At 53.8% G+C, this 15,241-nt stretch overlaps 1 protein-coding gene and 1 long non-coding RNA gene across 3 annotated transcripts; both read right to left on the bottom strand.

Moving 5' to 3' along the window:
- Window positions 1-8,796: 8,796 nt before the first annotated feature.
- On the bottom strand, window positions 8,797-10,606 carry LOC126941813 (uncharacterized). 2 transcript variants are annotated; one of them, XR_007721434.1, is made up of 3 exons: window positions 10,501-10,606; window positions 10,124-10,459; window positions 8,797-10,082 (listed from the first exon to the last, which is right to left on the bottom strand). It is a non-coding gene; the product is annotated as an uncharacterized LOC126941813 (long non-coding RNA). The 2 variants fall into 2 exon arrangements; XR_007721435.1 differs by having other exon boundaries at window positions 10,544-10,604.
- Window positions 10,607-10,999: 393 nt separating this feature from the next.
- Window positions 11,000-13,734, bottom strand: RABAC1 (Rab acceptor 1). Its single transcript, XM_050768554.1, has 5 exons — window positions 13,557-13,734; window positions 13,063-13,275; window positions 12,569-12,666; window positions 11,335-11,436; window positions 11,000-11,251 (listed from the first exon to the last, which is right to left on the bottom strand). Exons 1-5 carry the CDS (start codon window positions 13,610-13,612, stop codon window positions 11,163-11,165), a joined length of 558 nt encoding a protein of 185 aa, XP_050624511.1. The 5' UTR covers window positions 13,613-13,734; the 3' UTR covers window positions 11,000-11,162.
- Window positions 13,735-15,241: the final 1,507 nt, after the last annotated feature.

A 15,241-nucleotide genomic window follows, 5' to 3' on the forward strand; every position in this document is an offset into this window, starting at 1 on the left:
CATCAGCACTCTCAGGGTCAGCCATGTTTAGAAGGGACCAGCACCCTGGACTCTGCGCCCCAGGCTAGAGGACTGAAATGACAGCTCCTGCCGCCCCAAACCAAAACAGGCACCTCTCAGTCTCATCCCTCCAGCTGCACAACTACGCCCTGAGTCTCAGTTCCCCAAACCAGGCAGTCTCTGCCACCCAGAACCGGGAAACTGTATCCCCATCTCTGTTACCCCAAGGCAGGCCTTGACTTCTGGTCTCATCACCCAAAACTAGATGACTGATCTGAGTCTCTGCCTCCCCCAGATGTACAACTGAACCCCAATCACTGTCAGTCCAAACTGGACAAAAGGACCCCAGTCACTGTCACCCCAAACTAGAAAGCAAGACCAGTAGTCTCTGTCACCCCAAACATGACATGGATAAGTAATGTCTGGCACATCAAAATAGACAACGAGATCTAAACTGTCACCACAAATTGGCAAGTGGATGAGCCCAGGAGTTCGAGATCAGTTTAGGCAACATAGTGGGACCCTGTCTCTATCAAAACAAAACAAAACAAATTAGCTGGGCATGGCGGCACGTGCCAGGAGGCCTAGGTGGGATCTGAGCCCAGGGAGGTCAAGGCCACAGTGAGCCATGATCATGCTACCTCACTCCAGCTTGGGCAACAGAGTACGACCCTGCCTCAAAAATAAAATAAAAATAAAATAAAAATAAATAAAATAGGCTGGGTGTGGTGGTTCGGGCCTGTAATTCCCGCACTTTGGGAGACCAAGGCAGGCAGGTCACTTGAGGTTAGGATTTTGAGACCAGCCTGATCAACATGGTGAAACCTTTTCTCTGCTAAAAGTACAAAATTAGCCAGGTGTTATGGCGGGTGCCTGTAATCCCAGCTACTTGAGAAGTTGAGGCAGGAGAATCGCTTGAACCCAGAAGGTGGAGGTTGCAGTGAGCTGAGATCGCACCACTGCACTCCAGCCTGGGTGACACAGTTAGACTCTGTCTAAAAAAATAAAATAAGGCCGAACACGGTGGCTCACACCTGTAATCCCAGCACTTTGGGAGGCCGAGGCAGGCGGATCACGAGGTCAGAAGACTGACTCCATTCTGGCCAACATGGTGAAACCCCGTCTCTACTAAAAATACAAAAAATTAGCCGGGCATGGTGGCGGGCGCCTGTAGTCCCAGCTACTTGGGAGGCCAAGGCAGGAGAATCGCTTGAACCCGGGAGGCGGCGGTTGCAATGAGCAGAGATTGCGCCATTGCACTGCAGCCTGAGTGACGGAGCGAGAGTCTGTTTCAAAAAAAATTTATTTTTTTGAGAACTCACCTCATTTTCTTTTTTAAAGACAGGGTCTCCAGGCCGGGCGCGGTGGCTCAAGCCTGTAATCCCAGCACTTTGGGAGGCCGAGACGGGTGGATCACAAGGTCAGGAGATCGAGACCATCCTGGCTAACCCGGTGAAACCCTGTCTCTACTAAAAAACACAAAAAAAAAACTAGCCGGGCGAGGTGGCGGGCGCCTGTAGTCCCAGCTACTCGGGAGGCTGAGGCAGGAGAATGGCGTGAACCCGGGAGGCGGAGCTTGCAGTGAGCTGAGATCCGGCCACTGCACTCCTGCCTGGGTGACAGAGCGAGACCCCGTCTCAAAAAAAAAAAAAAAAAAAAAAAAAAAAAAAAAAAAAAAAAAGACAGGGTCTCCAAAGCTGGAGTGAAGTGTCATGATCCTAGCTCACTGCAGCATCAAACTCTTGGACTCAAGTGATCCTCCCGTCTCAGCCTCCCAAGTAGCTGGGACGACAGGCATGCACCACCATGCCCAGCTAATTTTTCATTTTTTTTGTAGAGATGGGACCTCATTTACTTTACCCAAGCTGCTTTCAAACTCCTGGCTTCAAGCAATCCTCTCACCTCAGCCTCCCAAACAGATCTCCAATTACTGTTACCCCAAATCAGAAACTGGACCCCAAGCTATGCCACCAAACAAGACAACCAGATTCCCAATCTGTCACTTCCAACCAGCCAGCTGGATCCCAGATTGTCACCAAAATAGACAAGACCTTTGGTCTCTGTCCCCTTGATGAAACACCAAGCCCTCCAATTTCTCCTACCCCAAACCAAACCTCGAATCTCAAGGTTGTTCAGGAGAGACAGAGAAATGGTACCCTAGTGTTTTGGTTTTTATTTTTATTAATTAATTAATGTATTTTTCCTCGAGACAGAGTCTTGCTCTGTCAGGATCTTGAGCCCCAGCATCCATCTTGTCAAAGTGAGAATCTGAGTCCTCAGTGTTAGTCACCCATAAACAATGCATCTTGACTACCACAACCAACCATTTGCCCCCAAACTAGGTTTTTGTTTTGTTTTGTTTTTTGTTTTTTAAGACAGGGTCTTGCTCTGTCACCTAGGCTGGAGTGCAGTGGTGCGATCATGGCTCGCTTCAGCCTCAAACTCCTGGGCTCAAGAGGTCCTCCCTCAGCCTTTTGAATAGCTGGGACTGCAGGCAGTTGCCACCGTGCCCAGCTAATTTTTTTGTTTTTTGTTGTAGAGATGGGGTCTCACTATGTTGCCCAGGCTAGTTTTGAACCCCTGCCCTCAAGGGATCCTCCTGCCTTAGCGGGACTAGCTGGGACTAGAGGTATATGCCACCATGCCCAGCTAGTTTATTTTTATTTAGTTTATTTATTATTTTTTCTGGAGATGGAGTCTCACTCTTTCGCCTAGGCTGGAGTGCAATGGCACAATCTCAGATCACTGCAACCTCCATCTCCTGGGTTCAGGTGATTCTCCTGCCTCAGTCTCCCGAGTAGCTGGGATTACAAGCGTGCGCCACCATGCCCGGATATATATATATATTTTTTCATTTTGAGTAGAGACAGGTTTTACCATGTTGGCCAGGCTGGGATTACAGGCGTGAGCCACTGCGTCTGGCAGGTTTTCATTTTTTTGATGGAGTCTCACTATGTCGCCCAGGCTGATCTTGAACTCCTGGGTTCAAGTGTCTTAGACTTCCAAAGTGCTGGAATTACAGGCATGAACCACCACGTCCTGCCCCAGGACCCTAGTCTTGATCCCCCCAGATGGAAGCTTCTGGTCTTGGCCTTCCAAAATGTTGGAATTACATGAACAACATTGCATGAACCACCACATCTGACCCTGGGACCCTAATCTTGATCACCCCAGATGGAAGCTTCTGGTCTCAGCATCTCAATAACTCAACACCAGAATTTGAGACCTGTAGCCAGTTGCCTTCAGAATAAGCCTTTGACCTGAGTATCAACCTCCCCCTGACCCGCAGCTCTAGCCTGCTGCCTCCGTGATCTCAGAGCTGGGTCCTTGGGTCCTTGGCATCAGTAGCCTCCAAGCAAAGCATCTCGACCATATTCACTGCAAACCCAGTGATGTAGACTGGACCTAGCATCCACCCACCAACATTGGCACGGACACGCAGTCTCCCCCAGGGAATACTGGCATTGAGGTCAACAAACACCCTCTGCTGCTCCAAAATTGGGATTGGAACCCTGGCCACCTACCCAGGTGACCTGACTTGGCTGGGGGCACTCCAGGTCCCCACCCTGCCTGGTCCCCCAGGAGTCCATCTCTAGCTCCCTCCCTGACAGAAGCACTTGACCGCCCTCTGGTGGCAGATTCTGGAAGTGCACTCCTGTGTGGAGTCAAGACACCTGGGCTCCCCCTGGTCTTTCCATTGTGGGAAGTCTGAAGCCTGGGGGTCTTCCTGCTTCCTTCCACTCACCTCCCACGCAGGTCTGCCACCAAGGCCTGTCCTTCAACCTCCTGAATCACTCTTCCCTGTCCCGCCTCTCCACCCCATTCCCTGCCCCATCTTCCCCAGTTAGGATCACCCTCCCTGGTCTCCCTCCCTCCAGCCCATCCGCCACACAACCTCAGAGGGATAACCCTCTCCTCCCCACCCTTCCCTTACCCTTCCCTTCCCCTCTCCTCCCTTCTCCGCCCCTCCCCTCCCCTCCCCTTCCCTCCTTTCCTCTCCCTTCCCCTCTTTTCCTTTTCTTTTTCCCTTCCCTTTTCCCCTCTCCTTTCCTCTCCTCCTCCTCCTCCTCCTCCTCCTCCTCCTCCTTTTCTCTCTCTCTTTCTTTCTTTTTTTTTTCTTTTTTTCTTTTTTTTTTGAGACGGAGTCTGGCTCTGTCCCCCAGGCTGGAGTGCAGTGGCGCGATCTCGGCTCACTGCAAGCTCCGCCTCCTGGGTTCACGCCATTCTCCTGCCTCAGCCTCCCGAGTAGCTGGGACTACAGGCGCCCGCCACGCCCTGCTAATTTTTTGTATTTTTAGTAGAGACGGGGTTTCACCGTGGTCTCAATCTCCTGACCTTGTGATCCGCCCGCCTCGGCCTCCCAAAGTGCTGGGATTACAGGCATGAGCCACCACGCCCGGCCTCTTTTTTTTCTTTTTGAGACAAGATCTCACTCTGGTTGCCCAGGCTGGAGTGCAGTGGCGTGATCTCTGCTCAATGCAGCCTCTGCCTTCTGTGCTTAGGCGATTCTCCCACCTCAGCCTCCTCAGTAGCTGGGACCACAGGTGTGTGCCACCACGCCCCACTAATTTTTGTATTTTTAGTAGAGACGGGGTTTCGCCATGTTACTCAGGCTCGTCTCAAACTCCTGGGCCAAAGCAATCCTCCAGCCTCAGCCTCCCAAAGTGCTGGGATTACCGGTGTGAGCCACCGCGCCCAGCCTCCAGAGGGATATTTCTAACATTCTCACCAGACCCTGCCTCTTCCCTATTCAATGTCCTTCTATAGTTTCACATTTTAAGGCAAAATCCAAAGACCTTACCATGGCCCACAGGTCCTATGTGATCTGGCCCCCAGTATCCTCCCCAGCATGGTCTCTGGGGCTGACCAGGGGCACCGCCCTGTTATTGAGCAGATCTGACCTCAGGGCCTCTGCACTTGCTGTTCCCTCTGGCTCCAACACTCTTCCCCGAGACAGACCTGCACCAGGGGGCAAGCGGCCCCTCAGTCCCCAGCAAGGCCCTGCGCGCTGAGCAGCTCTCCAGTTTGTTTGGCTCTGGAGCGTTTACCCCTCTCTGAGTGTCCTGATTGTTGGTGGTTCTATTTGTGTTTCCTGCACGTCTCCCACTGAATGTGAGCTCCCAGATGGCAGGGCCTTGTCTGTTTCCGGCACTGCCATTTCCCCAGCATCTAAGCAAGCCAGTGTGTCCAATAAAACAGAATATAAGCCATAGAGGTGACTTACAATTTTTTTTTTCTAGGGAGTCTCCCTCTGTCACCCAGATTGGAGTGCAGTGGCACGACCTTGGCTCACTGCAACCTCTGCCCCCCAGGTTCAAGCGATTCTCCCGCCTCAGCCTCCCGAGTAGCTGGGATTATAGGTACATGCCACCATACCGGGCTAATTTTTGTATTTTTAGTAGAGACAGCATTTCGCCATGTTGGCCAGGCTGGTTTCAAACTCCTGACCTCAGGTGATCCGCCCACCTCGGCCTCCCAGGTTGACGCCATTCTCCCACCGAGTAGCTGGGACTACAGGCGCCTGCCACTACACCTGGCTAATTTTTTGTATTTTTTAGTAGAGACAGGGTTTCACCATGTTAGCCAGGATAGTCTCGATCTCCTGACCTCGTGATCCACCTTGCAAAGTGCTAGGATTACAGGAGTGAGCCATCAAGCCCAGGCTAACTTGCAATTTTCTTTTTTTTTTTTTTTTTGAGACGGAGTCTCGCTCTGTAGCCCAGGCTGGAGTGCAGTGGCGCGATCTCAGCTCACTGCAAGCTCCACCTCCTGGGTTCACGCCATTCTCCCGCCTCAGCCTCCCGAACAGCTGGGATTACAGGCGCCCACCACACGCCCAGCTAGTTTTTGCATTTTTAGTAGAGATGGGGTTTCACCGTGTTAGCCAGGATGGTCTCGATTTCCTGACCCCATGATCCACCCGTCTCGGCCTCCCAAAGTGCTGGGATTACAGGTGTAAGCCACGGCGCCCGGCCGCAATTTTCTATTTAATCTGCACCCCGCCCCGCCCCCGCCCCCGCCTTTTTTTTGAGATAGGGTCTCGCTCTGTCACCCAGGCTGGAGTGCAGTGGTGGTGCAGTCTCGGCCCACTGTAGCCTTGACCTTCTGGGCTCAAGCAATCCTCCCACCTCTGCCTCCCCAGTAGCTGGGACCACAGGCATGCGCCACCATGCCTGGCTAGTTTTTGTATTTTTTGTAGAGATAGGGTGTTGCCTGGGTGTTGCCATGTTGCCCAGGCTGGTCTTGAAGTTCTGAGCTCATGCAGTCCACCCACCTTGGCTTCCCAGAGTGCTGGGATTATAGGCATGAGCCACCACACCCAGCAACTCTTGTTTGTTTTTTTGAAGAGATGGGGTCTCTCTATGTTGCCCAGGCTGAGTGCAATGGCACAGTCATGGCTCACTGTAGGATTGAACTCCTGGGCTCAAGTGATCCTCCCACCTCAGCCTCCCAAGTAGTTGGGACTACAGGCCCACAGTACCATGCCCAAATAACTGTTCAACTTTTTGGCAGAGATGGAGGTCTCGTTGTGTTATCCAGGCTGGTCTCAAACTCTTGGGCTCATGCAATCCTCCCACCTACGCTTCCCAAGGTGTTAGGATTATACTGGCGTGAGCCATGGTGCCCAGGCTTAATAATGGTTTTTTTGTTTGTTTGTTTTGAGCCGGAGTCTTGCTCTGTCGCCCAGGCTGGAGTGCAGTGGCACGATCTCGGCTCACTGCAAGCTCCGCCTCCCGTGTTCACGCCATTCTCCCGCCGAGTAGCTGGGACTACAGGCGCCTGCCACCATGCCCGGCTAACTTTTTGTATTTTTTAGTAGAGACGGGGTTTCACCGTGTTACCCAGGATAGTCTCGATCTCCTGACCTCATGATCCACCTGCCTCAGCCTCCCAAAGTGCTGAGATTACAGGCGTGAGCCACTGTGCCCGGCTCTTTAATCATGTTTTTAAAAGTAAAAAACAAAAGGTGAAATGAATAATAATTTAATCCACTATATCAATAAATTATCCTTCCAACATAATCAACATAAAAATTATTATTATTGAGACAGAGTCTTTCTCTGTTACCCAGGCTGGAGTGCAGTGGCACAATCTTGGCTCACTGCAACCTCTGCCTCCCAGGTTGAAACAATTCTCCTTCCTTAACCTCCCAAGCAGCTGGGATTACAGGCGGGTGCCACCACGCCCGGTTAATTTTCGTCCTTTTTTTTTGAGATGGATTCCTGTTCTGTTGCTTAGGCTGGAGTGCAGTGGCGCAATCTCGGCTCACTGAAACCTCTGCCCCTGGGTTCAAGCAATTCTCTGCCTCAGCCTCCCAAGTAGCTGGGATTACAGTCGACCGCCACCATGCCCGGCCAATTTTTTTTGTATTTTTAGTAGAGACGGGGCTTCACCATCTTGGCCAGGCTGGTCTTGAACTCCTGACCTCATGATCCACCTGTCTCAGTCTCCCAAAGTGCTAGGATTACAGGTGTGAGCCACCGTGCCTGGTCAATTTTTGTACTTTTAGTAGACACAGGGTTTCACCATATTGGCCAGGCTGGTCTAAAACTCCTGGCCTCAAGTGATCTGCCTGCCTCAGCCTCCCAAAAGTGCTGGGATTATAGGTGTGAGCCCCCATGCCCAGCCTATAAAAATTCTTAATGAGATATTTTACTCCATTTTCACACTAAATCTTTGAAGTCTGGTGCGCATTTCACACTCATAGCATGTGTCAGTTTGGATCAGCTGTGTTTGAGGCAGCCGCGTGTGGCTGGCCACCATATCTGACAGGAGAATTCCAGAACAACATTGGGCATCAGCGGGCCCTGGGTGAGCACCAATGTGCTGCATCAACGATGAGTAGGTGGGTTTCGCTGAGGAGACACGAGGTTGGAGAGGCTGGGGGGCTGCATCCCAGAGGCCTTGGCATTTGCTGGCCCTCTTCTTGGGAAACTCCACCCACAGCTCTTCTTGCATTTCCTCAGAAAGCCCTCCCAGACCACCCCTATCTAAAGTCATTGGTCAGGCACGGTGGGTCAGGCCTATAATCCCAGCACTTTGGGAGGCCAAGGTGGGTGGATCACCTGAGGTCAGGAGTTCGAGACCAGCCTGGGCAACATAGTGAAACCCCATTTCTAGTAAAAATACAAAAAAATTAGCCAGTCGCGGTGGTGGGCGCCTGTAATCCCAGCTACTCGGGAGGCTGAGGCAGGAGAATCACTTGAACCCAGGAGGCGGAGGTTGCAGTGAGCCGAGATCGCACCATTGCACTCCAGCCTGGGCAACAAGAGCGAAACTCCATCTCAAAAAAATTAAAACATAAAAATGCAAAAATTAGCCAGGCCTGTTGGTGGGCACCTGTAATCCCAGCTACTCGGGAGACTGAGGCAGAACAGCTTGAATCTGGGAGGTGGAGGTTACAGTGAGCCGAGATTGTGCCATTGTACTCCAGCCTGGGAAACACAGACAGACTCCATCTCAAAAAAATAAATAAAAATAAAAAATAAAATCACTTCTCAGGCCCTCTCAGCCACCTCCGTTGTATTCATCTGCCTGGCACTTTCCCTCCCAAGTGTGTTTCTCTTTTGTTACTGCTACCACGTGGCAGTCTTCACCTCATGATGAAAGGCAAACTGGACCCAGCACGGTGGCTCATGCCTGTAATCCCAGCACTTTGAGAGGCTGAGGCAGGAGGATTGCTTCAGCCCAGGAGTTTGAAACCAGGCCAGGCAACTTAGTGAGACTCTTGTCTAACGAAAACTTTTTAAAAAATTAGCTGGGCGTGGTGGCGTGCACCTGTGGTCCCAGCTGCTCAGGAGGCTGAGGCGGGAGGATCACTTGAGCCCAAGAGGTAGATGTTGCAGTGAGTGGTGGTCACGCCACTGCACTCCATCCTGGGCCATAAAGTGAGACTCTGTCTCAAAAAAGAAAAGGCAAGAAGCAAACTGGGCTGAACATAGTGGCTCACACCAGTACTCCCAGAACTTTGGGAGGCTGCAGGGGGAGAATCACTTGAGCCCAGGAATTTGAGACCAGCCTGGGAAACAAAGCAAAACCCGTCTCACAAAAGCAAACTGTATGTCTTTCATCTTATGCAGAGTAAACCCAGAGCCCTCACCGTGGCCCACAAGGCTCCCTGGCCTCCCCCTCTGTCCCTCTCGCTTATCTGCCCCAGCCACACCCGCCTCCTGGCTGCCCTTGAGCCTCCCGGCTGCTGCCATCTCCTGGGCTATGCCCCTGTGGCTTCCTCTGCCCCAATTATTCTTCCTCCAAAGGATCTGGGCTGCTCCCTCTCTCAATTTAGGTCTTTGGTGAATGTCACATCAGGGAGGCCTTTTCTGGTCACCCTCTTTAACTTGCAACTCACTCCAGAACTTTCTCTGTGCAGAAAAGAGTTAACCTGGCAGGTTCTACCCCAGACTGCTGTCTTTAGACAGGCCTGGGTGCACAGCTGGTCCTTGGCTGGGAACTTGGGTGTCAGGAGGGGTCTTATCACTTCCTGATAGAGTGGCTCGCTGTGTCTATCTAGGCTGTTTGTGCAGGCCCAGGCCTTCCTTCTGGGAGCCTGGCATTTTGGTATGTGTTGGAGAAAAGGTGCTCTTGTAGCTGCCCCCATGAAACCGAGGGTGCCGAGGCTAGGATCAGAGTATCCCTGGCTGACATTTCACACATGTCACCATGATCCACTGCTGGAGGAATCAGGTGTGGCCTCTGGAAGTGCATGCCTGGTTTCCTGAGTTCACTCCATGTACCTTTTCTTTTGGCTGACTTGGCTCCATATCCTTTGATGAGAGTAAATCAGAGCTATCAGTGCAATTGCATACTGATTCCCAAGTCCTAGAGAACCATCAAACCTGGGGTGCTCTGATTCCCAAGTCCTAGAGAACCATCAAACCTGGGGTGCTCTGATTCCCAAGTCCTAGAGAACCATCAAACCTGGGGTGCTCTGATTCCCAAGTCCTAGAGAACCATCAAACCTGGGGTGCTCTGATTCCCAAGTCCTAGAGAACCATCAAACCTGGGGTGCTCTGATTCCCAAGTCCTAGAGAACCATCAAACCTGGGGTGCTCTGATTCCCAAGTCCTAGAGAACCATCAAACCTGGGGTGCTCTGATTCCCAAGCCCTAGAGAACCATCAAACCTGGGGTGCTCTGATTCCCAAGTCCTAGAGAACCATCAAACCTGGGGTGCTCTCTGATTCCCGAGTCCTAGAGAACCATCAAACCTGGGGTGCTCTGATTCCCGAGTCCTAGAGAACCATCAAACCTGGGGTGCTCTCTGATTCCCGAGTCCTAGAGAACCATCAAACCTGGGGTGCTCTGATTCCCGAGTCCTAGAGAACCATCAAACCTGGGGTGCTCTCTGATTCCCGAGTCCTAGAGAACCATCAAACCTGGGGTGCTCTCTGATTCCCGAGTCCTAGAGAACCATCAAACCTGGGGTGCTCTGATTCCCAAGTCCTAGAGAACCATCAAACCTGGGGTGCTCTGATTCCCAAGTCCTACAGAACCATCAAACCTGGGGTGCTCTCTGATTCCCGAGTCCTAGAGAACCATCAAACCTGGGGTGCTCTGATTCCCAAGTCCTAGAGAACCATCAAACCTGGGGTGCTCTGATTCCCAAGCCCTAGAGAACCATCAAACCTGGGGTGCTCTCTGATTCCCGAGTCCTAGAAAACCATCAAACCTGGGGTGCTCTGATTCCCAAGTCCTAGAGAACCATCAAACCTGGGGTGCTCTCTGATTCTCAAGTCCTAGAGAACCATCAAACCTGGGGTGCTCTCTGATTCCCGAGTCCTAGAGAACCATCAAACCCGGGGGTGGTCTCGGGGACCCCCGGCACACTGTCCTTCTCAACTCTTTTCTCCTCCTCAGCACTCACCACCATTGGGCATCCCATTAATATTTTACCTGTTTACCTTATCATCTTGCCCACACCCCAGGTTCCACCCCAACCCTGATCTGCACAGTATTCCCAGCTGCACCCATAGAGACCCACAGAAGATGCTAGGGGAGTATTTCCTGAATGACACCCGTAACAGCTTTATTTTCAAAGGCGGGATCCCTCCCCGGGCTTGTGATGGGACGGCGCTATGGGCCCGAGCAGCAGAGCTGTGCAGGACAGGAGTAGGCAGGGGCGGGGCAGCTGGCCCGGGAGGCTGGCAGGTCCCAGAAGACACCTCACACGGGTTCCATCTGCAGCTCCTCCCCGTCCACAGCCTCAATCTGGTGGAAGGCAGCATGGGAGCCGATGACCACCAGGGTGGCTCCTGCAGGAAAGCCGGCAGCTCAGGGCCATGCTCCTGTACCTGGCCCCCACCATCCACCCCAGCTGCTCAGACCCTGTACTCACCCAGCACCCAGAAGACGGCCGAGCCCGCACCAGCCAGCCAGAAGAAGGGGAAGGAGATGCCTCCAGCCAGAGCGTACTGATGCGCTGGGCTCACCTCTCGGCCTGAAAGCAGATGGCATTGGGGCGCTGTTCCGACCCTTCATGCCCTCTCCCAGAGTAACCCCTGCTGCCCCCCAACAATCTGTATAAGCTTCAGGTCCTCAGGATCAAATCCAAACTCCTCATGCCAAGGCCCTCCAGGTCCTGGGGTCACCCTGCTCCCCTGGTGTCCTCACTGCCCTCCAGAACACAGCACACCATCCTCGCCTGCCTCAGCCCCACGCTCTGCCCTCTGCCCCACATCCTCCAGGAAGTTCCTGGGATCCCAGCTTCCTGCTCCCTAGACTAGGGCTCTCCTGCTGCAACCCTCACGCAGACCAGGGGTCTCAAACTGGTGGCCCAAGGGCCAAATCTGACCTGTGGATGTGTGTTTGTTTTGAGATGTTTTACAAGGATGTGATTTGTGGCTGGCAAAGTGAATGATTTCACATAAAAATACCAACTTCACGCTTCCCATAGAAGTCTCAGGGATGGGGTCTGCATGCTCTGGTGCCTGTGCTGCAGGCGCTCCCTCCCCCTAAGCCCGTCATGCACATAACTTGCAGGCCCCTGAAGAGCCTGGCCTTCAGGTCTACCTGACAGCCCAATCCCAACTCCCTGACCCCACTCCAAACCTTGATTTTCCCCTGGGGGGAATTTCCCCTGGCATTTTGTTCTCCCAGTGGTCCTTGGTACTAGTCTGGGAACCACATGAAACACACTCCTCAGCTTCCCCAAGTTCCAAGTTCTTTCTGGTCACATCCCAGAAAGCAGGAAAAGAAACGGGAACAGATCTAGGCCAGTGTAAGTTCGCCACCTGGTGTCCAGTGTGGGCACCTGCAGCTGATGCTTGCCGCAGAAAGCGGCAAGGGGAGGAGAGAGGGGAGGAGTCATGTGGTTTGAAGAGGAGTAGGTTTAAGGCACAGCAGCCAGGTGGAGCCTAGGTTTGAGGAATAGCAATTTGAGGGGGCTGAGACTCGATGGGAGCATCGGTTGTGTCTGAGATTTTTAAAGGATCAGGTTTGGGAGATCTAGTGTACATCTAGGCTTCGGCGGACTTGGGTTTTGAAGGACTTGGATTTGGGGTCTGAGGTTTGCATCCCAAAAGACCAAGATTCGAGGGACCAAGGATTCATCTGGGCAGGGGGTTTCTCACCAAAAAGCACAAGCTTGGACTGCAAGGTGCGCAGATAGAGAATGTAACAGGCGCCGAAAAAGACAGCCAGAGCCACCAGCAACATAGGGGACGTCACCCTGGAGGAGGAGTGCAGGGAGGCAGCGGTTAGGCAGCTGGGGCTGGTCAGCCAGGGAGCCCTGGCCTTCTCCACCGGCGGGAGGCAAGCTACATTCTGGAGACCAGGGAGGGCCAGGTGACATTCAGTCACACTGCATCCTGGCCAGGGTGATGGTGGGGTAGGGACCTGGCCCTTTGGTGACAAAGTAGGTCTAGCAGAGCCAATCCTTGGGGGCGGGGCCGGCCTGGGCGGTGAGAGGAGGGGCCTGGGCGGTGAGGGGAGGGGCCTGGGCAGTAGGAGGGGGGCCTGGGTGGTGAGAGGAGGGCCCGGGCGCTGAAGGGCGGGGCCTGAGCTGTGAGAGGAGGGGTCCACCCGGTCGGGGCTAGTGCGGGTGCAGGGCCCGGGATGCACTCACACGCAGTACAGGATGAGGCCCAGGAACACGAACACATAGTTGCTCTGGTAGTACTCCACGTTGCGTACGAGGCGCTGGCACAGCTCGCCCAGGTTGCGGGGCCGTGAGAAACGCTGCTGGTCCACGAAGGTGCCCCACGGCCGGATAGTCGCGCGGCGCCGCTCCAGCCACTCCCGGCCTGCACCGGAGGGAATCAGCTTCGGCAGCAGGGTCCTGCGAGGGGTGGGGCCGGGTCAGTGGTGGACCGGGATGGAGCCTCAGACCCCCGCAAAAGAAGGGGTTTAAGGGGGCTTGGACTCCCTCCCGGGACCCCAGATTACTGAATCGCAGGCGGGGAGGGGGGTAGGGGCCCAGACGCCAGGGTCCCATTAGAGGAGACCGGGGCCAGCGCTTGTGCGTCTCGGGGCTGGGACTCCGGGCACTCGAGGGAGGAGGGGGCCAGGGTCCCGGACTCCCGGGCCTCGGGTCCGAGGGCCTAGAGCCGGCTCGCTCACGTGGCGCTCAGCCCTTCCGCCTCGACATCTTTCTGCTGGTCCTTCTGGGCTGCCATGTCTGCGTCGTGAGGGGTAGAGCTGCTGTAACCAGCCGGGTACCCTGCAGACCCCGCCGGCCCCGCCCGAGGCCGGCCCCACCCAGCGGAGTCGACGTGGCGCCGCTCGGGAGCAGCTGGGGACTGTAGTTCTGCCGCCGATCATTGTGGGAGTTGTAGTCCTGACGGTGGCTGGGAGGGTGGGCGCCATGATGGCGGTCTGACTCGCAAGACACCTTGGGAGATACAATCCCAGAAAGTGACGGCGCGCACCTCTGGGCATTGTGGGACCTGTAGTTTCAGGAGGGTGCAGGTGCGCTGTCAGGAAAGAGGGCGTTATGGGAGCTCTAATGGCAGAAGAGGGTGTTGTGTACTATCCCAGGCAGGGCACAATGGGGACCGTGCAGAGCTGTCGTTCTGACTCTAGAGGGCATAAAAAAACAACTAGAGGGCTTGCTAAAGCAGACTCCTGGGCCCCACCCCAGATGTTCTCATTCAGCAAGTCTGGGGTGGAGCCCATAATTCGCATTTCTGAGTTCCCAGGTGATGCTGATGCCGCTGGTCCATGGACCACATTTTGAGTAGAAAGATTTAGAGAGTTTGTGGGAATTGATTCCTTCCTCAAGAGATTGAGGCTAGTGAGTGGGTCATGGTTGCTGGAGGGGTATCTGAGGTTGCCCCCTGCCCCACTTTGTGGAGTCCCAAAGATGAATGAGTTGGGACTAGGGACACCTCCGCACCGCCACCCCCCCCCCCCCCCCCCCACCTGCAAACACACACACCTTTGGACAGGAGGGAGTGAAATTGGGAAAGAGAAAAGGTTGGGAAGTTTTGTGGGTTTTTCTGGGATGGAGTCTCACTCTTGTTGCCCAGGCTGGAGTACAATGGCACAATCTCAGCTCACTGCAACCTCTGCCTCCTGAGTTCAAGCGATTTTCCTGCCTCAGCCTCCCAACTAGCTGGGATTACAGGCGTGCACCACTATGCCCAGCTAATTTTTTGTATTTTTAGTAAAGACGGGGTTTCACCATGTTGGCTAGGTTGGTCTCGAACTCCTGACCTTGGGATTCGTCCACCTCAGCCTCCCAATGTGCTGGGATTACAGGCATGAGCCACTGTGCCTGGCCCCAAGTGACTCTTTTAGGCCCAGGTCTTGTCTTCCAAGATCTACGGCACTTCAGGGTTTGTGCTTGGAAGCCTGCTGGAAGGCGTTCCCAGGAGGTGGGGGGAAGATGGCCCTGTCCAAGGGGCTGGTGGCGCAATAGGCAGGGAAGCCCTTTGCAAGGGCCCCACACTGAAGATGGAAGAGTTACACTTTGAAGATCAGATTGGCTAGTTACTATTTATTTCCTCTTTGTCACCCCCAGGCTTTTAGTGGAATCGGGTTTTCTTTTTCATTTTTGAGACGGAGTTTCGCTCTGTTGTTCCAGCTGGAGTGCAGTGGCACAATGTCTGCTCATTGCAACCTCCGCCTCCTGGGTTCAAGCGATTCTGCTGCCTCGGCCTCCTAAGTAGCTGGGATTACAGGTGCGTGCCACCATGCCTGGCTAATTTTTGTATTTTCAGTAGAGACGGGGTTTCACCACGTTGGTCAGGCTGGTCTTGAACTCCGACCTCGTGATTCGCCCACCTAAGCCTCAGCCTCCCAAA

The sequence above is a fragment of the Macaca thibetana genome, chromosome 19, assembly GCF_024542745.1.
Source record: "Macaca thibetana thibetana isolate TM-01 chromosome 19, ASM2454274v1, whole genome shotgun sequence".
Classification (NCBI taxonomy): domain Eukaryota; kingdom Metazoa; phylum Chordata; class Mammalia; order Primates; family Cercopithecidae; genus Macaca; species Macaca thibetana.